Consider the following 27,238-nt stretch of genomic DNA (forward strand, 5'->3'; position numbering starts at 1 on the left):
CACCTCCTTTGTGCTTCCCACAGGAATTACTACAATTGTTTGTGATGTACCATCTGTTGGAATGACAAATACAATGCATATGTCTCTGTTAAAGTCCATTTGGTATGGGATTCATAAAAGCAGTTTTAATGTTTGTGATTCACCATCTGTTGAAATGACAAAGACAATGCATTGTATTGCTGAAAATGTTGGTGATGCTCCATCTGTTGGAATGACAGAGACGGACACACTGACACTTATCCTTTTATTAAGGTGGATTAACAACATGGCTGGTGATAAATAACAATAACATGCGAGACAGAGACCTTAGGGGACTGGACATCACTGGCACAAATGGACGAGGCTGATGGCAGCCATGGGATTACACTGCACAGTACAGAGTGTCGAGGCTCCACTGAAAGTGACAGAAGATGGCGTGACAAGTACAAAGATGGTGAGATTAACGGAGATCATCAAAAGGCACCGATAGGAGATGAGATGTGTACAGATAACGGAGACAGAGGAGGAGAAACACGAGCCCACCATAAGTGTCCAGCAGATTGTGAGAGGACGATGGGACTGGACTTGATGAGCACCTGTGGGCACAGTTCTCAGTTACACATGGCATTATACTAGATTGGCACTGAGTGACAAGGCTGTCATAAATGTGACTGGAGGGGTGACATAAAGCTCAAGTGATGACGAGGGGCTCTTCAGAAGGACGTATGGATTACGGTGGGTTATCATCTCACAGGTGGTATGGGATTACGCAGGAGAAACAGAAAACACCAAGGCTGACAACGATTGACAGGAATGTGCAATGTGGAGACGAGACTCATGCAGATAACATAGACGGAGGACATGAGACCACCGTAACCATGCAGCGGACTATGAGAAGGTGACGGGAATTGATGGGATTGATGCAGACAGATGAGACCTTTTCGGATTACGCGGGTGAAGAGACTCAAGCAGATATAAGTGACCGGAGCTGAGACCTGGCGAGGCTCCTAGCTGATGATCGATTCACAGTGGGTTTGGAGTGGGATTACAGAGGACTAGTGGAAAGCAACGAGGCTGTGTGCCCCCCAGGACGGGACGATGCACACACAAATCAACACTCAAGCTCCAGCACAATTCCACTCCTCCAGGCATTTATACAGAATAACGTGAAGGTGTGAAGGCAACACCAGAAATGATGGGGTCAATCCAACCTGAGCACAGGGAGTGAGAACTTCTTCATGGTGACATGTAGGATTGGGTGGGATTAGAAAGAGGAGGTCAGTACGGGTGGCAAAGGATAGGAATGTGAATTACACTGAATCGGCTCAGGGAGGAAGACAAGGGGGATTAGGGGCTCAAATATACAGAAGACCCCTTTACACTGATAGCTGAACCGGATTCATAATTTGGTGGACTTTCAAGTGGATTAACAGGTCCACTGATCCATCAAGTCCCTGTGACCCTCATGTCACCAAACAGGGGCTCCTGGGAGTTCCACAGTGGAAGGGATGTGCTTCTGAATAACGTGATCAGCACAACGTCTGACATCAGAGACGGACCCTCTGCACTGGGGTCCCAGATCTTTGTGCTGTCCTGGAGGAGAATCATCCCGGAGTGAGAAGGAGGATCACCCTGGGTGAGAGCTGAGATCACAACGGAGTGCCGGATCAGGGAGTCTGCGAGACTCAGCATTACCAGGAAATGCTGAGTCGGGATTCTGAAACCAGTTTGGAGCAGGCTGGGGATTATACTGGACTACCAGCATGATGGGTCAGGCACCAGATTGGGATAAAAGTGGACTACATGACTGGTGGGTGTGAAGCTTCTATGGAATGGCTTTAGTGATAACGCTGGAACACTGAGATTAAGGATTTTAAAATGAATTACTGGACTACTGGGATGATGTGTCTGAAACCAGTTTGGAAATGGATTTGGGATCAAACTGGACTGCCAAGGGAAGTGAGTTTAGTCTGAGAGGAGTTTGGAAGAAGTTCACACTCATGCTGGATTACCGGGCAGAGCCCACGTGAAACGAGTTCAGAATGACTTTTGGGATAACGCCGGAAAACCGAGATGGGTGATTCTGTGACCAGTTGAGACTCACTAAGGGATTACACTAGATTACTGGGATGACACCAGTTTGATAATGGATTAAACGGAATTGTTTAGGGAAGTGAGTCTCATCTGAAAGGAGTTTGGAAGAACTTCACAACCCTACTGGTTTACATGGAAAGGCCAATCTGAAAATAGTACGGAATGACGTTTAAGATAACTCTGGAATTCAGAGAGCTGGTGAATCTAAAAGGGGCTTGGAATCCATTAGGGTTTTTACTGGACTACTAGCATGATGCGTCGAAAACCAGTTTGGAAATATCGGAATGGCGAGTCTGAAGCACTAAACGCTGGAACACAAGTAGCCAGTTTGGGATGAGTCACAGGTACACTGGACTACTGGGATGAAGAATCTGAAACCGATTTGGGATCAAGAGAAGTGAGTCTCGTCTGGAAGGAGAACTTCACAATCATACTGGATTATGGAGAAAAGGTCAATCTGCAACTAGAATGGAATGATACTGGAATATCAGAAACTGGCGAATCTGAAACCAGTTTGGCATTATACTGGATTACCAGTTTGAAAATGGATTCGGGATAACGCTGGATTAGCTATTGTGATGGATGACCACGGCCACTACCTGGATGGGACGCCAAAAGAGTGGAAGGACCAGGGGATCCCAGCTGAGAAGCCATGTGAAGCCTCCAGGGGGCGTACACAAGCAGAACTCCGGTTTAACACCACCAGCACCGCGTCACACCAGTATACAGTCCCTTCTTGCCACCAGTCCATCTGCCTGCACTCCTCCTCAGGCTTTGTCTTCTTCCTCCCGACTCTGGTGGCTCCTCTTATTCAGGTCCAGGTGGGCTCATCAGTATTACCTGGAAGGGTCTTTATAGGGCTCTGCAGCGCCCCCTGGCGGCCCCCTCAGAACCCAACAGGTCTTCACCAAACTCCAGCTCCCGACATGCCCTGTGGGAATCCACAGTGCCACAGCCGCCCAGAGGGTGCTGCCCTCTAGTGTCCCATGGGAGGTACTGCCTCACCAATCCCTCTCCCCTGCTCCGCCCATCACACTATTTAGAATGGAGTGAATTATACTGGAGCACTGGGAGCGTTCAGAGCCTGAAACCAGTTTGGCACCACTTCGGAGTTTATCCCAAATGCTCAGAGCCTCGGCCCGTGCCACACGCCATCGGATCGGATGAGCACAGGGGCTCCAGGAGGCCAACAGACGACGGACGGCGTAGATGGCAGGACCCGGAGGGGCCCACGGTGGGGGGCCGGCGCACTCGTAAATCAGGCGAGTGTGTAAAACATAATTATAGGGGCTCCAATTTATGGGGTGGCTTTGTGCTATTTAAAATTCCAAGGAGATGCGAAAAGCTGCTGCTTCAACACTTCTCGAGATGTAATTCATGTTTTATAGAGAGAATAAAACCGCAAAACCTTCAGAGAAATATAATCACATTAAAAAAAGCAGCCATTATAATAAATTTGAAGAGTGGCGCCCGTTGCGGCGCCCTCCTAAATCACAACTCGGCACGACTGACACTCGGCCTGCCACATGTCCACCCGGGTCGCTGGCCTCGAGGAGGAGGAGGAGGAAGAGGAGGAGGAGGAGGTGGCAGCCATTAGAGCACACGGCCACCTGGTCACAGAAAGGAGTCGGAGGGGCAATGCCACTGGGCATGGCGAGAGATTCCAGAAGCTGCTCTGCCACCTCACACTGGGTACCAGCACACACCAATCCTTGGCTGATGCCATCCTGTGCCAACAGGTCCATTCCCATGTGGTGGGTGGGGCTGCAGAGTGGGCACTGAGGCTGTCCCGATGGAGGTGTGCAGTTCTGCACCCACTAGAGGGAGCCAGTGAGACCCCCATGGAGGACTCAGTGGGAATGAACACAAAACAACTCTAAAACAATAGAGGCGAGAGGATGGTGGGTAATAATGTGCCAGCCAATCAGATCATAATCACTCACATCAGGGCTTTGGTCACCAGGGGCATCAATGTCACCCCTCACTGTCCTTGTTCCTCTCTACATGGAGACACGGAGCGCCACGGACACAAGCAGCCCACCCAGGTGGTAATCGCAAGCATCTGCGTGTGCCCACATTCCGGCTCTGACTGGTCATCAGCTCGAGGCAGGCAGACGTTGGTAAATTCCTAAGAGAAAGCCCACCTGGCGGGTCACTGTGGAGTTTGACAGATGGACCTCAATGCACCCAGTGGCCACCCTCTGATCCCAGTCCATGTGAGGACGCTGAACCACTAGATTATCAAAAATGCCTTTCTTAATGAACCTTGTGCCACGATTGAGACCACCATCATCAAGTGCTGCCACCTAGGGGCCACAACCAGAAGTGCACAACTAAATGCTGAACACCTGAGCCCCACAGTTAAACTTGATGGCACTGCTGCCCTCTAGTGGCGGAGTGTAGATTGCACCTGAACATTCAATTCCTGAGGTGCCCCAAAGTAATGCCACTGACCTGACATATGTGATGGAGCTGGTGCCTCAGGTCCGCAGTGGGCAGCCTCGGCCTGCCATGTCACGGGCACTTCATGGTAGATGTGAAGCTGAACAGCCGTCAAGTCACAGAGGGGCTCAGTTTCTAGTAGCGGCCTTCGGGGGGGGGGGGGGTCCTCAGTGCTTGAATGCCCCTCAGTTCAGTAGATAGAGGATGCTTGGACCCAACAGAGCCAGGCAGTGAACTGTTACATCATGGCACATGCGCAGGGCCCACCCTGGGTGGGTTGCCTTTCTATATAGCGCCTTCCACTGCAGCCGCTCTTTTCTTTTTTTTTTTTTCCAGGGTGGGTGTTGTGGGGTGTGACGGGTGAGGCACCCTGACTCAGCGAAATAAGTCTGATTGTCCAGCACCGGACTTGCATGTGACTCCGTGTATTTATATAGCACCTTGCATCTCTCAAAGTGCTGTGCGTTCACAGTATTAGTGTTTCGTGGTGAGAAGACATGACAACGAGTAAGACGGGCGGATTAACTGAGACATCGCCTATCCGTCTGTGTAGAGCGCCTTTCAAATCCTGAACGTCAGCACTGAACTCGTGCATTAGTCTATATGGCGCCTTTCACGGTCAGGTGTGCGGTGAGTGAAGGCCGACAGCAAACTCACAGCATTACCTGCTCTCAGCTTCACTCTTTATATGGCGCCTTTCACTATGCAGACGTGCTGTCAGTTTTACAGGCTGTGAAGACTTTTAACACACAGAACTGAATGCGATCCCGTGGTTCAGTCAGTCTTTATATAGCGCCTTTCACTACGGAGATATGCGTGCATGTTTACATTAGTCTGTCTATATAGTGCCGTTCATATTTAACAGCATGGGCCTTTATAGAGCGCCTTTCACTAAAGAGATGAGCTCTGGCTTTTATATCACACGCACCTTGTGATGTTTTAATGTACTTCAACATCTCACTACGGCACTAAACTCACACGTGACCCAGCATATCAGTCTTCATATAGCGCCTTTCATACCTCAGCTATGTTCACTGCCGGACTCGCAGGCGATTTCACATCTCTACAGTGCATCCAGAAAGTATTCACAGCGCATCACTTTTTCCACATTTTGTTATGTTACAGCCTTATTCCAAAATGGATTAAATTCATTTTTTTCCTCAGAATTCTACACACAACACCCCATAATGACAACGTGAAAAAAAAAACTGAGAAATCCCATGTCCATAAGTATTCACAGCCTTTGCTCAATACTTTGTCGATGCCCCTTTGGCAGCAATTACAGCCTCAAGTCTTGTTGAATATGATGCCACAAGCTTGGCACACCTTTCCTTGGCCAGTTTCGCCCATTCCTCTTTGCAGCACCTCTCAAGCTCCATCAGGTTGGATGGGAAGCGTCAGTGCACAGCCATTTTAAGATCTCTCCAGAGATGTTCAATCGGATTCAAGTCTGGGCTCTGGCTGGGCCACTCAAGGACATTCACAGAGTTGTCCTGAAGCCACTCCTTTGATATCTTGGCTGTGTGCTTAGGGCCGTTGTCCTGCTGAAAGATGAACCGTCGCCCCAGTCTGAGGTCAAGAGCGCTCTGGAGCAGGTTTTCATCCAGGATGTCTCTGTACATTGCTGCAGTCATCTTTCCCTTTATCCTGACTAGTCTCACAGTCCCCACAGCATGATGCTGCCACCACCATGCTTCACTGTAGGGATGATATTGGCCTGGTGATGAGCGGTGCCAGGTTTCCTCCAAACGTGACACCTGGCATTCACACCAAAGAGTTCAATCTTTGTCTCATCAGACCAGAGAATTTTCTTTCTCATGGTCTGAGAGTCCTTCAGGTGCCTTTTGGAAAACTCCAGGCGGGCTGCCTGTTCCTTTTACTAAGGAGTGGCTTCCGTCTGGCCACTCTACCATACAGGCCTGATTGGTGGATTACTGCAGATATGGTTGTCCTTCTGGAAGGTTCTCCTCTCTCCACAGAGGACCTCTGGAGCTCTGACAGAGTGACCATCGGGTTCTTGGTCACCTCCCTGACTAAGGCCCTTCTCCCCCGATCGCTCAGTTTAGATGGCCGGCCAGCTCTAGGAAGAGTCCTGGTGGTTTCGAACTTCTTCCACTTACGGATGATGGAGGCCACTGGGTCATTGGGACCTTCAAAACAGCAGAATTTTTTCTGTAACCTTCCCCAGATTTGTGCCTCGAGACAATCCTGTCTCGGAGGTCTACAGACAATTCCTTTGACTTCATGCTTGGTTTGTGCTCTGACATGAAGTGTCAACTGTGGGACCTTCTATAGACAGGTGTGTGCCTTTCCAGATCATGTCCAGTCAACTGAATTTACCACAGGTGGACTCCAATGAAGCTGCAGAAACATCTCAAGGATGATCAGGGGAAACAGGAGGCACCTGAGCTCAATTTGGAGCTTCATGGCAAAGGCTGTGAATACTTATGTACATGGGATTTCTCAGTTTTTTTATTTTTAATAAATTTGCAAAAATCTCAAGTAAATATTTTTCACGTTGTCATTATGGGGTGTTGTGTGTAGAAATCTGAGGAAAAAAATGAATTTAATCCATTTTGGAATAAGGCTGTGACATAACAAAATGTGGAAAAAGTGATGCGCTGTGAATACTTTCCAGATGTTCTGTATTTAGCACCTTGCATATCTGAAGTCGTTGCGCTTTTCGCTGCATTACTGCTTTGTAGAGGGAAGACAAATGAACTTTATGTCACAGCAGTTCGGCAGACAATGCGCATGTGAATCCTCCCGTCCACCTATATAGCGCCTTTCAATTATCGCAGGTGGGTTTCACATCGTGGATGTCTCGCGTGGCGCCCACAGATCGTTAACATCTTCCTTTCACGAAGGCACCGCTTTATAAAATTGATAAAGGCTGACATCTAGTGGAGAGTCCTCGCCATTACAACGCTCATTTAAATTGAGCAAACCGTTAACTGCGCAGAGATCAGTTTGGGGAAAAAAACGAACCAGCATTTGAAAGGGGCGATGTCAGGGGGATGCCGGTGTCCTCCATTCAGACACCCCTGGCCGTCCAGACATGCGGTGATATATGGGTGACCCCCTAATTTTGATGGAGGCCTCTATGCCCTGTTGTTCTTTCGGAATTTCTGTAAAACACTTTCGGCATGGGAAAGGCGCTATATAAATAAAGAGTATTAAGGAAGTAACGCCTTCACTCAAGGACATTCCCAGTTCATCTCCAGTAGTCTCGTAGACTGGTGTGACCCGCTGAGCGCCCGTTTGCCATTCTCCATACTCCATTCCGGCGCGTTATCGAGCTCCTGAAGGGGGCGCACTTTCAGATAACAGGAGGTGATTGAGTTTAAAATTCAAGAAGAAGCGCGTTTCAGGAAGGCCGACTCACTCACGCGTACTGCACGACCAAGCGTTATCGATAGGTGGCGCCTGCAGTGCCGGCCACTGACACGCGGAACTTTAAACAAACCCGTGTAACGGGGGCGCGCTCTACGCGTGTTCTGCTTTTACTCATGCGCAGAGACACGTGGTTCGAGTGTTGAGCAGCGTGCTGTCCACACCTCACCCACCGTGATGTCTGCACCCCTTCGTCCTGCATGTCTGTTCGCTCGACGGCACTTCAGTCCAAGTCAGCCCGAAATCGCAGACGTTTAGCAGGCTACGCTTAAAATTGACAAAAGCTGACATCTAGTGGCGACTCCTCGTCACTACAACGCTAAAATAATTCATCCGAATCGAGACGGTAATTGAGATCTTCGTCATTCCTGCTAGCGTCCACTGTGGAGGGTTAGAAGGACCCCCCCAAAAAAAATTCCAACACTCAGCCTAGAGTGTCTCTTTTTAAATCTGTCGCAAAATGTCCTTCTACGGCAATGCGAAATCGCTTCAGGTTGGATGTCACGACGCTCATGGGCACAAATCTCAGTCCTGTCAGTTCGCACGTCCTCAAAGTATTAGCTTCAGGATTTCATCGCTTTGGCTAATTTCTAACCCCCAAGCTGTCCAGTTGTGACGGACTGGCGCCCCGCACAGGCCTGGCTCATTGTTGTTGTGGTGGTCCCCAGACCAGAGATCCCCTCCTGACCCAGGTGTGCATTAAAGGATAGACAGACGGCGCCTTTGCATTATCATAAAAGGGGGGCGCACATCAAAGGGGGGGGGGGGGGGTACATCTTACATACTCACCGCCGTGACGTCCACATTAAAGACCCGAAGCTCCCCCCCCCCCCCCCACACACACACCACAAAGAGCCCATAATAGAGGCTGAACGTGCAGTCTCGTGGTTTTATATAGCGCCTTTTCCCAGCGGGTATCATGTCACGACACCTCTGTTTCATTATTGCTCCCAGGTGAGAGCCGCACATGGAGTCGGTGGACAAACCTGCGGCTGTGAAATCCTGGAGGGTCTTTCACTGCTAACACCCGCTCAGGACGCTTTATATCCCACCATACGGCTTTCCGATTTCTGCAGTGGTAGGATGTGTGCTCTGAGTGTCACCACTGAATATTTTGATAAGCCTCTGGCCTCATGGTTTAATATAGCGCCTTTCAGGGTGAGGTTCTTAATGGGCACAGCCTCTGTACCCCTCTGACGTGAGGAAGAGCCGCACAAGCAGTCAGACGCGCTGCAGTTTCGAGTTTTAGCCACTAGAGGGCTCCACTGCGGCGTGTCGGCAACCGCTAGGAGACGTGGGAAAGCGCGGCATTCAAAAGGCGCTATATTAACTCCAGCACGTCAAATGAGCTACTTATCCAATTCAAAAACTTCGAGAGCAACACCCACCCTGTCAGTATTAGCAGCAGCATCAGGCTAGAACCACCAGCCCCCCCCCCCCCAAAATGGGATGGCAGACTTTTCTATTAATATTCATAACACGGCAGCAAAACTTAGCAAAAAGAAAATGTCCACAAACACAGGGAGATCATGCCAGCGATACGTGGGGGGCATACAGGCCAGCATCTCAAATCCTTTTTTTCTGTTGATGAGAAGGCAACAAGAGCAACCAAGACGGTGAAAGTCACATCAGACATGGGTTTGTAGAGTTGCACCCCCCAGTGGACACAGATGAGTACTGCACCTCCAAAAAGCAAAGCAAAGCAAAACAGTTCACCACCAACAAAGTGGGTTAAAGAGTGCCCCTAACTGAGAAGAGTGAGTACTGCATCCCCAAATGAAGCGGGTGACCCCAACAGAGCAGAGCAAGTATTGCACCCCCAGTAGACGGGGCTGAGTATTGCACTTTCCACAAAAGTACAGCGGGACCATTTAGTCTCCAAGCACTGTGAGCATCGGTTTACTCCCAAACACAGCATTGCGCCCCCAAGAGAGTGCCTTGTGCATTGCGCCCCTACAGGGCAGGGCGAGTACTGAGCCCCCGATGATCTCTGTGTGTATTTAAACCCTTATGACCCCTCTGATGAGGGGCACTCAGCATGCACAGGGGCCTTAAACTCTCTACTGCCCTCATGTGGTGACCTATGGAATAGCATTGGATAAGCAACCTGCTGGCAGAAATCTAAAAAAAAAAAAAATGAAAGCCAAGCCAACCTCCAGATGGCATTCCCATGGCATATAAAAGAACTGAGCCATCACCCCCGTGATCTCATAATGCCCCCCAAACCAAGGGCACTGCACGTTAAGGGGCTCACGCTCTCGACTGCCTCCACGTGGTGACCACAGGAGGGTGTCATTCCACTGAGGCCCACTAGAGGTCACCCCTTACCAGCCCGACAGCGGCCCCGGCGGGCAGCAGCCCACCAGATGCTCCAGAGTGGCACGTTCATTCCAGGAGTTTTCACTTTTACAGACGGGGTCCTTCATCTCGGCTGACATCCCAATCCATCAAGGAGACACTGATGGAAAGCCAGCAACTGATCAAAGACGCTCGGCCCGTTCTACACGGCTGGACCGTGGCGCTCAATCAGTGGGCCGCCATCCGTCATCATTAACCCCGCCGGTGCCAGAGCTCCTCAGAGGAGTGTAAAGGAATGGCGGGCAGAGGACAAGGCACTCCTCACAGCACCTCCAGATCCATCGCCACAGCGGGCAGCTCGATGACGGACAGATGGCAGGAAGTCACTTTGTCCCCGTCACCCCAGGCCCGGCTTCACAAACTGCTCAGTGGTGAAAACGTTCAGCCAGCTGAGCCACCAAGACTGAGAGCTGAGCAGCCATTGGCAAACATGGCAGAAAGAGAAGGTGGGCATCGGCCAGAGGGTCCTGACCAGCGAGGTCACTGGGTGGCCTGCTTTAGTCTTAGGATTAGCTATTTGAGGGGCTGGGAATACAAAATGCAAACGAGTGACAGGAATTCAGGGGCCAACCTCTGGAAGCCTACAGGTGGTCCTCAGCGGTCTGGACGTCCACATCGTTAGTTAAGAGAGGGAAGTGAGGTGGCACAAAGTCACCACTGGGAGGGCTGACTGAGCAAATGGAGGAAATCTGAATAAAGATGTGATACAGCGCCACCTGTTGGAGGAACGGTCCTCGGGGTGGGCCGCCAGTTTTAAAGGCCGTCTTAGTCTTGGGAAGTGACCGGTCGCAGGACCACATTTGGGTGGTCGTTAGTGTCACCAAGTCACCATTAGGAGGACTGAGTGACCTGACTGATAGAGAGTAATAATACAGTGCCACCTGCTGGGGGAGACTGGCAGTTTCAAGGACTGGTTTCATTTTGAGAGGACTTCAACTGGGAAGTCACCGGCTGAGAGCAGATGTCACCAAGTCACCATTAGGAGGAGCGACTGAGCGTATGGAGGAAGCGTAAAGATGTAACAGAGCGCCACCTGAGGAGACTGACAGTGTAAGGTCTGGTTTAGTCTTCAGGAGTGACCAGCTAGAGAGCTGCTCATGGGTAACCATTACCAGCTTAACTCATCTGCTGAAAGTCCAAACTCGTAATGCAGGGTCGCCCACTTGGGGACCAGCAGATTTAAGGAAATGACCAGTCAGAGGACCTCAGTTGGGAAGTCGCCGGCTGAGAGCAGATGTCACCAAGTCACCATTAGGAGGAGCGACTGAGCGTATGGAGGAAGATGTAACACGGTGTAACACAGCGCCACCCGTTGGAAGAGACTTGCTGTGCAGAATCGCCAGTTTAAGGGCCGCTTTAGTCTTCGGACTGCTCAGGGGTGACCATTACTAGCTTCACTCACCTGCAGAAAGTCTGAACACGTAATGCAGCGTCGCCCACTTGGGGACCAGCCAGAGGACAAATGACTTAAGAAGCTGGCAGCTAGACAGTGGGTGTCCCAGAATCACCATGATATGGGAGGTCTAAATATAGCGCCATCTGCTGGACGTGTGGCAGTGTAAGGTGGTCAGTGTTAAGGACTTCACTTTGGGACCTTAGCTGAGAGCAGGTGTCACCAAGTCACCATTAGGAGGAGCGACTGAGCCTATGGAGGAAGTGTAAAGATGTAATACGGTGTAACACAGCGCCACCTGTTGGAAGACTGGCCACATAAGGTGGTACAGTTTAGGGACTTGATTTAGTCTTTGGAAGTGACCAGTCAGGGGGCTGCTCTCGGGAACCCATTAGTTGTGTACGACTCACCTGCAGAAAGTTTAAAGATCTGACACAGCGCCACCTGCTGGCAGTATAAGGTCACCAGTTTCAAGGACTGGTTTCATTTTGTGGTGGGAAGTGACTGGTCAGAGGACCTCAGTTGAGAAGTGACCGACTAAGGCCAGGTATAAATTCACCATTAGGAGGGCCGATTGACCACATGGATGAAACCTAAAGACGTCAGATGGTGTAACACAGCGCCACCTGTTGGAGAACTAGAAGTATTAAGGAAGTGAGCAGTCAGAGGTCTGTCTGAGACGTGACTGCTGGAGAGCAGGCTTCAGAAAATCACCATTATGGGGGAAGTCTGAAGATGGAATACAGCGCCACCTAGTGGAGGACTAGCAATTTTAAGGACTGATGTAATCAGCTGACCCCACCGGTCAGAGGACCGTTTGAAAAGCAGTCAGCTGGACAGCAGGGGTCACTAAATCCCAGTGATTTTGTTGACTGGTTGAGCACACAGAAGGAGAATGAAGATTTAACGCAGCGCCACCTACGGGACGTCTTAAGATTTAATCTGGCGAGGCCGATTTGTGCCAGTGGGTTGACTCATCTGCCCAAACAGCCACCCGGAGGACCTGTGAAGTCTGGTGGGCTGCCCTGGAGCCGGACACGTGGAGACGACCACCGAAATGATGGGTTTTCCCCCCTTGAAACTCTCCTTTGGCTTAAGAGAGTTGACCAGCCGGGTAGACCTGCCCGGACCACCGGAGGGGATTCTTAAGAGATGCCACTAGCAGCACGGTGCCACCTACTGGAGGACTGTGCGGATGCCCACGTGTGTACTGGCGCCATTTGCCAAAGCCACGAGTGTTTCGAGACCACCACAAGCAAATAAACACACGGCACGTTACATAAAAAAAGAATCTTTATTATTAAGGAGGAATTAACATCGACATGCACCCACGACATTTAAAAAAAATATATTGCACTGGTGTGGCGAAGAATCAAATGACAAAGATCAACGCAAGTCGCTCCCGACTCCATGGCACCAGTAGGAGCAGTGCCCGCCGCTGCCAGTTGCCCCCTCGGGACCGCAAACACACACACACACACACCCTGATTCGCTATATACATAAACAGTAGACACACAATAAATAGCATCTCGCTCGGACAGTCGACCAATGACGTGGTCAGCAGCAGCAACTGGAGGGTCTCGGCGGGTCACCCGCCATTACGCAAGCACGAGTGCCACCTCGGGGGCGGGGGTCCCGTTAGCAGCTGCTCAATGTGTGTAAACTTAGCAGAAGGTTGGGACACCCTTGTCTGCCACAGCGTCCCCACGGGTATAAGTGGTGGTCCTCTCTTGTACCTTACGGGTCATGACAGGACTGCAAAGAACCGGCGTCCTACTCCGTTTACCCTCCACTGCCAAATGGCCCACTGTGCACCACATGCCAGTGCCAGCGGGTATCTTCTCATGTTACTCGAGGACTTCTTGAGCCCGAACCCTGCGGCTCTTCTGGCTTTGAGGGTCTCAGGGCGCAGGATACCCTCCAACACCACGTGCCAGTGAGTGTGCTATGACTTCTGAGACTGGCGCCCCCCCAGTGACAGACAGTGGTGCGATGCCAGCTCAAAGATACTAATCAGCTCCCCCCCCCCACCCCATGGGACTGACTGCATTGTCAGGACCACTGAATCCAATGTCCTATAATGACATGAAGCAGAGTGACCGACCCCAGTGTGTCATTTGCTCTGTGACCAGTGCCCTCTGGTGGCAGACTGCAGTGTGTCGTCAACTCTAAGACAGCATCCCCACCCCCCCAGTGACAGACTGCAGCGTGTCATGACCCCCAAGGCAGTGCCTGGCTGCAGCGTCGGGGTCTTTAAGGCCATTGTCCTCTAGTGATAGGATGACATGTGTGATGGGCTCTGTGACCAGTGGCCCCCTAGTGACTGGCTGCTGTGCCGTGAGATCTGTGACCTGCACCCAAAAACCTCTAACCCATCCCCAATCCCCCCTACCCCCCCATGATTGGCTGTGGTGTGTCCAGACCTCTTAAGATAGTGCCCCCCTAGTGACCTGCTTCAGTATCATGAGATCTGTGACCTGAAGACTGGCTGTGGTGTGTCATGACCCCCAAGTGCCACCCAGTGTCGAGACCTCTGAGAACAGCGCCCCCCCAGTGACAGACTGCAGTGTGTCATGATCCCCAAGGCAGTGCCTGGGTCTCGAAGGCCATTGTCCTCTAGTGATAGGATGCAGTGTCATGGCCACTCCAACAGTGACAGATGGCAGCATGACATCAGCTCTGTGACCAGTGCCCCCTAGTGGCTGGCTGCAGTGTCCTGAGCTCTGTGACCTGATGACTGGCTGCAGTGTGTCAAGACCTCTAAGATAGTGTCGTCGTCCCCCCCCCCAGTGACTTGCTTTAGTATCATGAGATCTGTGACCTGCCCCCCCCCGATGACTGGCTGTGGTGTGTCATGACCCCCAAGTGCCACCCAGTGAGAGTCTACAGTGACGAGACCTCTGAGAACAGCGTCCCCCTCCAGTGACTTACTTCATTATCATGAGCTCCGTGACCTGCCCCCCCCCCCCCCAAGTGACAGACTGCAGCGTGTCATGACCCCCAAGGCAGTGCCTGGTTGCAATGTCGGGGTCTCGAAGGCCATTGTCCTCTAGTGATAGGATGCAGTGTCATGGCCACTCCAACAGTGACAGACTGCAGCGTGTCATGAGTTCTGTGACCTGATGACTGGCTGCAGTGTGTCAAGACCTCTAAGATAGTGCCCCCCCCCCCAGTGACTTGCTTTAGTATCATGAGATCTGTGACCTGCACCCCCCCATGACTGGCTGTGGTGTGTCATGACCCCCAAGGCAGTGCCTGGCTGCAATATCGGGGTCTCGAAGGCCATTGTCCTTTAGTGATAGGATGCAGTGTCATGGCCACTCCAACAGTGACAGACTGCAGCGTGTCATGACGTTTGCCCCCCCAGTGACACCCGCCGCCTACAGTGGTTAAATATGAATTGTCCCCAACATTAGTGACAGGCTGTGATGATCCCCCAACACCAATAATGACAGTATGGAGCCCTGCGACAGACATCAGTGCCCACTGACATCGCTGCTCTCCACCAGTAACTCGTTCCCCTGAGACAGAGGGCTGCACTGGTGGTCTTGATGTGTTTTGATCCTCGCTGGCGCTGCGGGATGACTTCGAGGAGCCTGATTAGTTTGGGACGGTAAGGAACGAGCGTCACAGCGTGGAGCCCGAGCCGGCAGATTGTTGGCGGGACGTCCCGATTGTTAAGCTCGTAAATAAATAGGTACATTCGGCCCCCGTCACCCCCTTAATCCAGAAGACAACAAAATCTGAAATCCTGAATGAGTGAATGAAATGCTGGGCCACGACTAATAAGGGGGGGGGGCATGCTGGCATGAGCACACGAGGGGGGCCCCACTTGTCAAGACACATTTAAAAAGAGCAGCCCCAAGCAGCATGAACACAGAAGAAACCCCGCAATTTGTAGATTCTTCTGCCATTTCATCATAAAAAAGTTGATATATCTACATATATAGATACACACACACACACACACACACACGCATATATACATATAAATATCTATCTATATATATAGATATAAATACATATATAGACAGATATATACATGCAGGCCCCCGGATGCTGGGAATTCTCTGCTACGTTTTCCGGTACGCTTTGTCTTTCTGCGCGGGCTGACAGCTCACCCAGCCGCGCTTCTGCTCTTCACCCTGCAAGCCCTCACAGTCCATCGCCAATGGTGTTTTCCGTTGGACCTCGGGGTGGGCCACCTGAGGGCCAACAAGCACCTCGGCCCGCCTTTCCTGCTCCGGCTCTCTGAGCCTCGAGGGGTCGCCATCTGCTCCATTGTCTCTGGCTTCTTTGGCTCCTGGGAGGGTCAACTTCACGGGCCCAAGGACACTTCTGGCCACTGTGGCTACGTCCCCGTTGGAGCTGGCCAGTGGCGTCAGGTCCTTGTTTCCTTTGCCGAGGCTATCGACTGCTGGGGGTGTCTGGCCGGCCTTCACGGGTCCCACCGTCATTCTGGTGATGACCTGGGCCACGCGCGGGTGACAGTCCTTGACTACCGTGAATGCACTGGTGCTGCTCCTAGTGCTTGAGAATGGCAGGACAGCCGTCAGACTCCCAGCATTCTCTTCTGTACTCTGGGTGGCTTTGGAGCAGCTCAAGTCCCCGGGCCCTCTGGGCAGGGACTCCAACCTGGAGGGTGGGCATTTCTGAATTTGGGCCAGCCCTGATCGGTTGGTGGCCTCGGTAGGCAGGTAGGGCTCATCTTCGGCGGAGTCTGACCGAGGTGTGTGCTTGGCGTTGGCGCGGAGCTCCATGTGCCTCCCGTCTTGGCTGTCCTCCGAGCCTTCGTCAGTCTCGTCTTCAGACGAGTCCACCTCATGGATGGCCTCCTGCTTCTGCAGGGACTCCCTCCGCTCCACTCTGTCCTGCCGGATCGCCGACAGCTTGTCTCGAAGTTTGCTTTTCCCACCGGCTGTCCCGCCGCCCCCAGGCTGTGTCTCCTGGCGTCCTAGCTTCCGAGATGACGGCTTCTGCAAGGTCCCTTTCTCAGCGGGGGCTGCCCGGCCCCCAAGTTGGGTCTCACTGGCAGATTCCTGCAGACTCTGGAGGCCGGGGTCCCTCTGCAGCATCTCCTTCTTGAACTCTGCGTGCGAGATGTCCAGACTGTGCTTACGAGAGGACGCGAGTTTCTTCTCAGCACCGGATGACGTCGAGGATAACGAGGGAGACAACTTCTCGGCTGATTGAACTCTCTTGAGAAGGGGTGAGCGTGGGGGCTCCGCACTCTTGGGGCGAGAAATCTGCCGGACCAGAGGTGGGGAAGAGTGCAGCTTGACGGGGAAGGACTGAGTGATGGCGGAGCTTCCCACGGAGTGACCAGGCAGGGGCGATGGCGAACGCTGAGGCGAGGTAGACTGAGGGGTGGGAGATGGCGTGCGTGCCAGAGGGGACAGTGGGATGTTGCCGGCAGACTTGCGCCGGGGAGAGCGGTACTGGCGCTGCAGCTTGGGGGCCAAGCCATGTAGAGAGCTCGGCCGGATATGGCCAGAGCTCGCAGGAGAATTGGGGACGCTGGAACTGGGGGAGCTGCTCTGAGATGAATTGGCGCCAACTGTTGGAAAACAGAAAGAGAGAAACAAAGACGAGATGAATGAAATTCATTGTTAGTTTTCAAAGAGGCTTTTAATTGGTTAAAGGTGTCACCTGCTGGGGAGGGGCTGCGTGTTTAGGGTGGCATCGTGGGGCTTACCTGAGTGCACAGAGTCAGGGGTGGACCTGTAGCCCTGTGTCGGCGAGCGAGGTGACAAGTTGTGAGTGGGAGACCCTGGAACACTCTCCCCCGAGGACAGCGAGCGATTCAGAGATGACAGGCTGCGGCTTGTGTGTAGCAGGGAGGCTTGCTTGGTGATCTTCCGAAACAGGGAACTGCGCTTCTTACTGGAAAAAACAAAATCGGGAAGAAATGACAGGTGGAAGAGAGGCCTGCGCCTCAGTCCACTAAACCGCACGGGACAGAAAAGTTTGTTAACCAGAGGGTCTCCAGCCATTTATAGAATAGAATAGAATGCCTTTTATTGTCACTATACACATGTAGATGATAGGGGCGTCCCAATATGCAAATCAAAGTATATGATCTGACTGGTACCTCTTTTAGTGCCAAACTGTGGGTAGAAGCCACAATAAAGTATGGATCAGTCTGAAGTGTTGACGTGACAACTCCTGTACAGGGTCAACTTCACATTTCTTGTCATACGTGGCCAAAAATCCTCACTTGCGTGTCTCCCACAAACTAGTAATGGTAGCAGTGAATACAACGGCACATATGAACCACAGCATCAGACAATATGAACTACAAGTCAGGTCCACACATGTCCATACGAATAGTCGTTGAGCAGCTTGTATGACTGATGAATCTAGTGGTGCGAGTGCCAATGGTCCCGTACAGGGGAGCGAGAAACGTGAAAGTACAGGATGGCAGAGATCTTTCTAAGCTGGCATGTATCAAATACACTCACGGAGCAACTTAAACAGAACACCTGTACACCTGCTTAAACATGCAATTATCTAATCAGCCAATCATGTGGCAGCAGTGCAATGCATAAAATCCTGCAGATATGGGTCAGGAGCTTCAGTTAATGTTCACGTCAAACACCCTAATGGCAGGAAAAAAAATGTGATAGATAGATAGATAGATAGATAGATAGATAGATAGATAGATAGATAGATAGATAGATAGATAGATAGATAGATAGATAGATAGATAGATAGATAGATAGATAGATAGATAGATAGATAGATAGATAGATAGATACTTTATTAATCCCAATGGGAAATTCACAATTCACAATCTCGGTGATTTCGGCTGTGGCATGATTGTGGGTGTTAGATGGGCTGAGCCGAGTATTTGTGTAACTGGTGGTCTCCTGTGATTTTCATGCACAAGTCTCTGGAGCAGCTTTTCCCGAGCTGTGGGCCATGGGGGCTTAGATTAAACCCTGACTCCCCCCTCCACTGCTCTGGCAATCGGGCTCGAGTCACAGCAGCAGTACCACAGGTGGATCGCTGCTGTCCACAGATGAAATCCCCTCCACCAGTCTGATGATTGTGTTTAACTCACACTGGCAGCATACGGTCATATGAAAAAGTTTGGGAACCCCTCTTAATTCTTTGATTTTTGTTTCTCATTGGCTGAGCTTTCAAAGTAGCAGCTTCCTATTAATATCTGTCATGCCTTATGGACACAGTAGGATTTCAGCAGTGACATTAAGTTTATTGGATTAACAGAAAATATGCAATATGCATCATAACAAAATTAGACAGGTGCATAAATGTGGGCACCCCAATGGAGATATGACATCAATACTTAGTTGAGCCTCCTTTTCAAATCTAACAGCCTCTAGACGCTGTCCTCCTATAGCCTGTGATGAGTGTCTGATTCTGAATGGAGGTATTGTTCACCATTCTTCATACAAAATCTCTCCAGTTCAGTTCAATTTGATGGACAGCCTTCTTCAAATCATCCCATAGATTTTTGATGATATTCAAGTCAGGGGACTGTGACGGCCATTTCAGAACATTGTACTTCTCCCTCTGCATGAATGCCTCTGTAAATTTCGAACTGAGTTTTGGGTCATTGTCTTGTTGGAATATCCAACCCCTGCGTAACTTCAACTTTGTGACTGATGCTTGAACATTATCCTGAAGAATTTGTTTATATTGGGTTGAATTAATCAGACCCTCGACTTTAACAAGGGTCCCAGTCCCTGAACTGGCCACACAGCCCCACAGCATGATGGAACCTCCACCAAATTTGACAGTAGGTAGGTTTTATTCTTGGAATGCGGTGTTCTTCTTCCGCCATGCAAAGCGCTTTTTGTTCTGACCAAATAACTCAATTTTTGTCTCATCAGTCCAAAGCACTTTGGTCCACAATGAATCTGGCTTGTCTAAATGAGCATTGGCATACAACAAGTGACTCTGTTTGTGGCGCGAGTGCAGAAAGGGCTTCTTTCTCATCACCCTACCATACAGATGTTTTACGTGCAAATTGCGCTGAATTGTAAAACGATGTACAGACACACCATCTGCAGCAAGATGTTCTTGCAGGTCTTTGGAGGTGATCTGTGGGTTGTCTGTCACCATTCTCACAATCCTGCTCATATGCCGCTCCTGTATTTTTCTTGGCCTGCCAGACCTGCTGGTTTAACAGCAACTGTGCCTGTGGCCTTCCATTTCCCGATTCCATTCCTTACAGTTACAGAAACTGACAGTTTAAACCTCTGAGATGGCTTTTTGTAGCCTTCCCCTAAACCAGGAGACTGAACAATCCTTGTTTTCAGATCTTTGGAGAGTTGCTTTGAGGATCCCATGCTGTCACTCTTCAGAGGAGAGTCAAAGGGAAGGAAGCACAACTTGCAATTGACCTCCTTAAATACCTTTATATCTCATGATTGGACACACCTGTCTATGAAGTTCAAGGCTTAACAAGCTAATCAACCAAGTAATCAGCATTGAGCAGTGACAGGCATTCAAATCAGCAAAATGACAAGGGGACCCACATTTGTGCACAGCCAGTTTTTCATATTTGATTTAATTTCATACAACTAAATGCTGCGTCACTAAAAATCTTTGTTCGGAAAACACCGCAGTACTCAGATGTTCTTAGGAAATGAAGAATATACCACTGTTATCTTTCTGGTTGAAAGGAGAGTCAATTATTACGCAGGCAGAGAGGGGGTCCAAAACTTTTTCATATGACTGTAACAGATGGGTCGTAGCCAATTCTGAACGAGTTCTCCACTCCCACTCTGACCATCATGCTTGGTTCACCAATGAGGAAAAGCACTGACAATCTCACTTGACTTATTGAACACTCTGATAATTGTGCAGGACCCCCTCCTAACCCCTAACCAACCCCTCCAGCTTTGACAACTGCACACGATTCACTGAGGAAGACGCTCAGACATTAAATTCACGGAGGGGGTGTCCCCCAAGTGGGTTGCCAACATACTGGCAGGTGAAAATCAGGGTTGTGATACCATAAAAGTTGGGAAATACAGCACTAGAGTTTACTTAGAATGGTGCAAAAAACATCCAATAAGGGACAGTTCTGCGGTTGCTGATGAGAGACGTTAGAGGAGAATGGCCTGAATGGTCCGAGATGAGAGAAGGGCTGCGGTAACTGAGATGAGCACTCTGTACAACTGTGGTGAGCAGAAAAGCATCTCAGAGAGCACAGCACATCGAACCTTGAGGCAGATGTTCTAAAACAGCAGAAGACCACGACAGGTTCCACTCCTACCAGCCAAAAACAGAAAGCTGAGCCTGTAGTGGGCACAGACTCACCAAAACTGGACAGTTGAAGGCTGGAAAATCATAACCTAATCTGATAAGTCTTGGCACATACCGTGGATGGTAGGGTCAGAATTTGGTGCCAACAGCATGAATGAATGCAGCCTTGGGTCAACAGTCCAGGCTGGCAGTGGTGGTGTAACAGTATGAGGAATGTCTTCTTAGGCCCATTAATATCAAACAAGCATCATTTGAAGGCCAGTTTTGAAATTGCATGCATCCCTTCACAGCAACAATTTACCTGTCTTCTAATGGCTACGTCAAGCCTGATGATACACCATGTCACCAAGCAAAAAGTTGTCAAAAAAATTGGTTTCATGAAGATGTCAATGTGTTCAGTGTTCTTCGGTGGCCTTTCCAGTTACTGGGTCTGAATCCAACAGATCATCTTCGGGATGTGGCAGAACTGCAGCACGACTGTGCAGCTGTCAAAAGTGCAGAAATTGTGGGATGTGATGGAGTCATGTCAACATGGACCGGACTCTCAAAGGAATGCTATCAACATCTTGTGGAATCCAAGCCACAAAGAACAGAGTCTGTTTTGGCAGCAAAAAGAGGCCCTACCCATTATTAGTATAGCGGTCCTAATAATGGCCAGTGAGTGTGCCCCCCTGAACAGAGGGGAGCCCTAGTAATACTAGTAATACTCCAAGCCACCTTCGTGCCCACCAGCTCTGGGCTGAGCAGGTGACATACCAGGATATAATGAAGACAGTAAGAGTGAACACCACTGTTCATCTGTACACGCTGGCGATCACAGATAGCTGGATTTTCCTCAGACATCTGATGAAGTAAAAGAATCTGTGTACCCTCTTGTGGGTAGCTGAGATATACTGTGCCCACCTCACTTAACTGTATTGGTTGCTGCTGCCCATCTCTGATGCAGATGTGAGTGTAGTCTGCCTTCAGCTCCCCGAAGTCTATGACTGCTTCCTTGGTTTCGAGAGGCACCTCTTTGTCAGGAGGCAAATCCTTTCTCTGAACATTATCTGTGACCAGACCTAATATACAGTATACCAGCAAACCCGCGATTCTCGAAAGAATCGCAAATCCAAGAAAGGCAATCACTTTCTGTTCCCTCCAATATTTGGAGGGATGAAATATCATGGAGGGTGGGTGCGTCCCTCGTTCACAGGTCGTAGCCATACGGGCTCATGTTTGTATTACTAATTGTTGAGCTCCTTCCATGTGGAGCCGTGACTCCTTTGCCCCTATGTCAGAAGTGCTTTGTGGGCGCGTTCGTTCATTGTGTTCATCCATACGGGCTCGTTTGGTATTTCCATTAGTTCAGCTCTTTCATTGTGGAGCCGTGACGTCTTCAATTATGGTGTGTCTGAAGCGCGTTGTAGGAGCCTCCGTGTATTGTTTTTATCCATGCGGTCTCGTCTTTGTTGTTCTGTGGCTGTGTCGTTAGGTAGACGTCGTTTACTGTTAGGAAGCATAATCCAACTTACATTTAATACTGAATTACCGTTATGTGATTCACATATGCCACACTGACTGCTGGCACAGTGGACTAGAGCAAGTGTAGTTTACAGGTTGTGGTGTTTGGGCGCCACGTATTGACTCTGGGATGTACGGGCTCGGTTTTGTATTACAAATCGCTGAGCTCTTTCCATTTGGAGCCGTGACTCCTCTGCCTCTGCTGACACACGACTGCTGGCACAGTAGATTAGAGAAGGTATAGTTTACAGGTTGTGTTGTTTGGGCGCCACCTACTGACTCTGGGAAGCCGCTGGGTTTGACTCTGGGGCGCTGCGGCACATTGCGTATGCGCTTCGGTGTGGCCGCCGTCTGCGGCGCAGTGCGCATGTGCTCAGTGCGTCCGCCGTCCGTGCATAAATTAAACTGTCGTTTAGTAATATAGATAGGGTTTACAGCGTCGTTATTGTCATGTGATACGGTGGATTGAAGCTCTCTTTCGTCATACAGTCACAGCAGGGAACTCAGCATGCTACCCTGCAGAATACCTGGGCTGAGGTTCAGTTTGGAGGAAGTAAAACTCCCAGTCCACACATGCTGGGATCTACTGGAGAGGAAGTCCACTTTCCAGGAGCACAGGGTGGCACAAAGTCTCAAGTTATGTAGTTTATCTAATCTAGCGGTCATCTTTGCTGGTCCAACAGTGGTAATTGATGAGCTGTAGTCTATAAACGGGACTGTGGCACAACAGGTTTTTAATTACCCAGACGTGCCAGGATGGTGTGAAGTGCAAGAGATATGACCTCCTCTGTGGACCAGTTGTGACAATGTGCCAACCAAAGGTGGCATCCCAACATCATTCCCACAATGTTTATTACGAGGGGTGTTCCATTATAAATGGGAATTTTCATGCTCTTGTAGCAAAGTGTAATATGTTATTTATAATTTTATTTTATTTTTTTTTTGTTATGAACTTCCCCAAAAGAGTTGATCCCTGTAAATAGTTAATAGTATACCAACAATATAATCTGTTGTAGTACGGGCGTTAATTAGCGTCACACCTCACAACCTGCATGCACCACGTTTTTGGCTCTAACGCTAGAAGCGCGGTGGACGCTGTAGGGGTAGGTTGTGGTTTCAGTTTCTTTCCTGATTTTTTTATTTCATTTACTTTGTGTTAATAATTTATAATCGATTTCATTTATTATTTAATAGGCAGAGGGGAGAAGACGTTAATGTGACGCTCTGTCTATTTCTTTACTTTTGTTTTGAAAAGGTATGCTATATATTTTCTTTTACTTTCATTTGTTAAGAATATATAATTATAAAATTAGGATTTTTTTTTGTATAAAGTCTATGTGTATTGTAATTAGTTCTCTTTGGAAAATTGGATTAATTTTTTTGTAAACAGTTTTATATGTAACGTGTTTGTATAAATAAATACACGAGAAGCGCGGTGGACGCTGTAGGGGCAGAGGGGAGAAGACGTTAATGTGACGCTCTGTCTGTTTCTTTACTTTTGTTTTGAAAAGATTTTCTGGAAGAGGAAAATAAAAGCTTGTGTTTTAAACCAACGTGCCTACGTGACAATCATTTACACAATGCAGGGAAAGGAGGATTGCAGTCGTTTACACTCTGTTCTTGTATAAAGAGTGCAAGGTAGACATGACTCATCGGACAAACACACGCATATATGAACTTGTCGTTAGTAGGGCTAGCTGCTTTTTCCCCCACTTCCTGTAAGTTGTAATCAACATGTCGGAGCAGGAGTTACACACTAGTGTTGCAAAGCGCATTATTATTCAATTTTTGACAAATGAAGGAGTCATTCCATCTCTGATTTATTTGAGACTTAAAAACAGTTTGGGGATGAGTCTCTCTCTCTCTCAGTCTAGAGTGTATGATTGGTGCAAGTCATTCAGACAGAGTGACGATCATCTCTTCGGTCCACTTAAGGAATTTTTAGGGGGGGAAGAAATTCGAAAGTCAAACGAGGAGGTTATTGATGCTGTGCAAGAATGGGTCAACATGCCGTCAAAAGACTTCAACTCTTCAGGGATTAAGGAGCTTCCTGAGCTCTGGAACTAGTGTACTGGAGTGGCAGGAGACTATATGGAAATATAGTGTGTAAGTTGTTTTATTGTATTCAATAAGTAAAGCATAGCTCATAAATTCCTGTTTATATTTGAATGCCCCTCGTAAATAAGATAAAAGGAGTAAAATACTTTATTTGTTCTTATCATTTGTGGACTGGTGGCAACACAGCTTCTCTTCTCGGACGATGTATGGAGGAGAGTTGTGGAAACGAGTCATGTAATGATGTAATGTCATCAGAGTTATCCTTTTCACATTTTAAAATAAACTAAATGTGAGAGTTAAGCTATTTTAAACATCTGAACCAGTGTTTCCCTGGATGACTCACGATGTATAAAGTGTCTCATTCAAGGTGTAGGTGAATTGCAGTGTGTGTTCCCAGTGACTACGCTGACCTGTCTTAAGACCCTTGGATAACTGGTTTGAGGAACCAAGGAGCTGCCTGGTCAAGTTCAAGTCAAGTTGAGGAGCATGCACGGGTACAGTGTGTTGCCGCACCCACTACATGTCGAAACAGCTCAGGAACCCAGTTGGCAACCCCCCGGGCAGACACGCGGTTCAGTCCCACCCTCTATCTGCCGCAGCCAGGTGTTACGTGGGCAACCCCTTGGCCTGGTCCAGCCACTTGGGTCCCCAACAATGAGGATCTTATGAGCCGGATCACCCTCGGGGAAATGCGCCACATGGCCGTAGTGCCGTAACTGACGCTCCCTCACAATGGAGGTAATGTGCCTCATTCGGGACTCCATGAGCAACACAAAGTCAAACCAACGGTACCCAAGGATATTCCGTAGAGACACAGTACCAAAGGAGTCCAGTCTTCATCTCAGGTCACTGGATAGCGTCCATGTCTCACAACCATATAGTAATATATATATTATATAAATATAATACATATGGCTGCTGCCTGGTCCAGTCTCAGTATATTCTTGAGAGGCAAGTGACAATGCATGATTGTCTTGTGTTCAAGCAGGCAGACAGACAAGACAGAAGAGGCTTCCCATAAGTGGAGCCAAGAAGACTCCATACAACCTCTGATCTATGAACTCACCTCTCCTGGCCCTCTCTTGTCTTGGACTTCTTGCTTCTCCGGACCAGTTTGGATTTATAGCTGGACTTTCGTGCAGGCCCAACCTTGATGGATGTGTTTTCAAACGGCGTGGTTGCGATCGAGACTTTGCTTCCACTCTGTAGGAGATAAGCAGGATGTCAGTGAGGTGTTTAGAGTGGGCAAAAGGATGGGTGGAAAAGCTACTATTTCAACAGTTTTTCTATTCCATAACAATTTACTGTCTTAAGTATTCAAAACACATAACATGGGGGTTACATGCTGTGTAGAGAATAAACAGGGCAGCTGATGGCTGAATAATTTTAATCCCAGTGTCTCTTAGTGTCACTAAAGATCCAGCAGATGTTCCTGCCATAAAAGCCGTTGTTGCCGCTTTTAAATTGGCCTCCACCAAACTACACAGGCCACTAAACTTAGGGTAGTGCATTGAAAGGCTGCATAACAGTGATTTCAAATTCATGTTATAGGACCATCAAAGAAGTGTGCCCCTTCTTGAAGAACTGCAGGCTGCATTTTTTTTTCACAGGCCCTTACCTTTAAAATGAGCTCCACCACCTCTGTGTGCACCAGACCATTTACTGGTTCGCCATTGACGTGAGTGATTAGATCTCCTTGTTGAAGCCCTGCCTCATGAGCAGGACCACCTTCTTCCACATGCTGGTAAAGAAACACACAAAAACATGAACTGAGCTGATTAAGGTATGTTTTAACTTAAGAAGTGCACTTAGGCTAAAATATAACACACGTTAGGTGGATTACAAACTCCATTGTGAGTGTGTGTGTGAACGTGTCTTCTGAGGGACTGGCTAGCCTTAAGCTTACTGCTCACTCTTACAGTGGGTACGGAAAGTATTCAGACCCCCTTCAAATCTTCACTCTTTGTTATATTGCAGCCATTTGCTAAAATCATTTAAATTAATTTTTTTCCCTCATTAATGTACACACAGCACCCCATATTGACAGACAAAAAAAAGAATTTTTGAAATTGCTGCAGATTTATTAAAAAAGAACAACTGAAATATCACATGGTCCTAAGTATTCAGACCCTTTGCTCAGTATTTAGTAGAAGCACCCTTTTGAGCTAATACAGCCATGAGTTTTCTTGGGAAAGATGCAACAAGTTTTTCACACCTGGATTTGGGGATCCTCTGCCATTCCTCCTTGCAGATCCTCTCCAGTTCTGTCAGGTTGGATGGTAAACGTTGGTGGACAGCCATTTTTAGGTCTCTCCAGAGATGCTCAATTGGGTTTAAGTCAGGGCTCTGGCTGGGCCATTCAAGAACAGTCACAGAGTTGTTGTGAAGCCACTCCTTCGTTATTTTAGCTGTGTGCTTAGGGTCATTGTCTTGTTGGAAGGTAAACCTTCGGCCCAGTCTGAGGTCCTTAGCACTCTGGAGAAGGTTTTTGTCCAGGATATCCCTGTACTTGGCCGCATTCATCTTTCCCTCGATTGCAACCAGTCATCCTGTCCCTGCAGCTGAAAAACACCCCCACAGCATGATGCTGCCACCGCCATGCTTCACTGTGGGGACTGTATTGGACAAGTGATGAGCAGTGCCTGGTTGTCTCCACACATACCGCTTAGAATTAAGGCCAAAAAGTTCTATCTTGGTCTCATCAGACCAGAGAATCTTATTTCTCACCATCTCAGAGTCCTTCAGGTGTCTTTTAGCAAACTCCATGCGGGCTGTCATGT

The 27,238-nt window shown here is 49.0% G+C and overlaps 1 protein-coding gene across 5 annotated transcripts in view; it reads right to left on the bottom strand.

Annotated features, from left to right (window-relative positions):
- Nucleotides 1-15,481: 15,481 nt before the first annotated feature.
- The window catches only part of mast2 (microtubule associated serine/threonine kinase 2), a 484,826-nt gene continuing 473,069 nt past the window's right edge, over nucleotides 15,482-27,238 (bottom strand). For all 5 annotated transcript variants that reach the window (XM_051932694.1, XM_051932693.1, XM_051932696.1 and 2 more), the window contains 4 exons: nucleotides 26,077-26,199; nucleotides 25,525-25,661; nucleotides 17,356-17,543; nucleotides 15,482-17,217 (listed from right to left, as the gene is read on the bottom strand). In XM_051932694.1, the coding sequence (XP_051788654.1) occupies nucleotides 15,734-17,217; nucleotides 17,356-17,543; nucleotides 25,525-25,661; nucleotides 26,077-26,199 (1,932 nt within the window). In that variant the 3' untranslated portion in view covers nucleotides 15,482-15,733. The remainder of the gene's footprint in view (nucleotides 17,218-17,355; nucleotides 17,544-25,524; nucleotides 25,662-26,076; nucleotides 26,200-27,238) is intronic.

Source organism: Erpetoichthys calabaricus, chromosome 10 (genome assembly GCF_900747795.2).
Source record: "Erpetoichthys calabaricus chromosome 10, fErpCal1.3, whole genome shotgun sequence".
NCBI classification, from domain to species: Eukaryota; Metazoa; Chordata; class Cladistia; order Polypteriformes; family Polypteridae; genus Erpetoichthys; species Erpetoichthys calabaricus.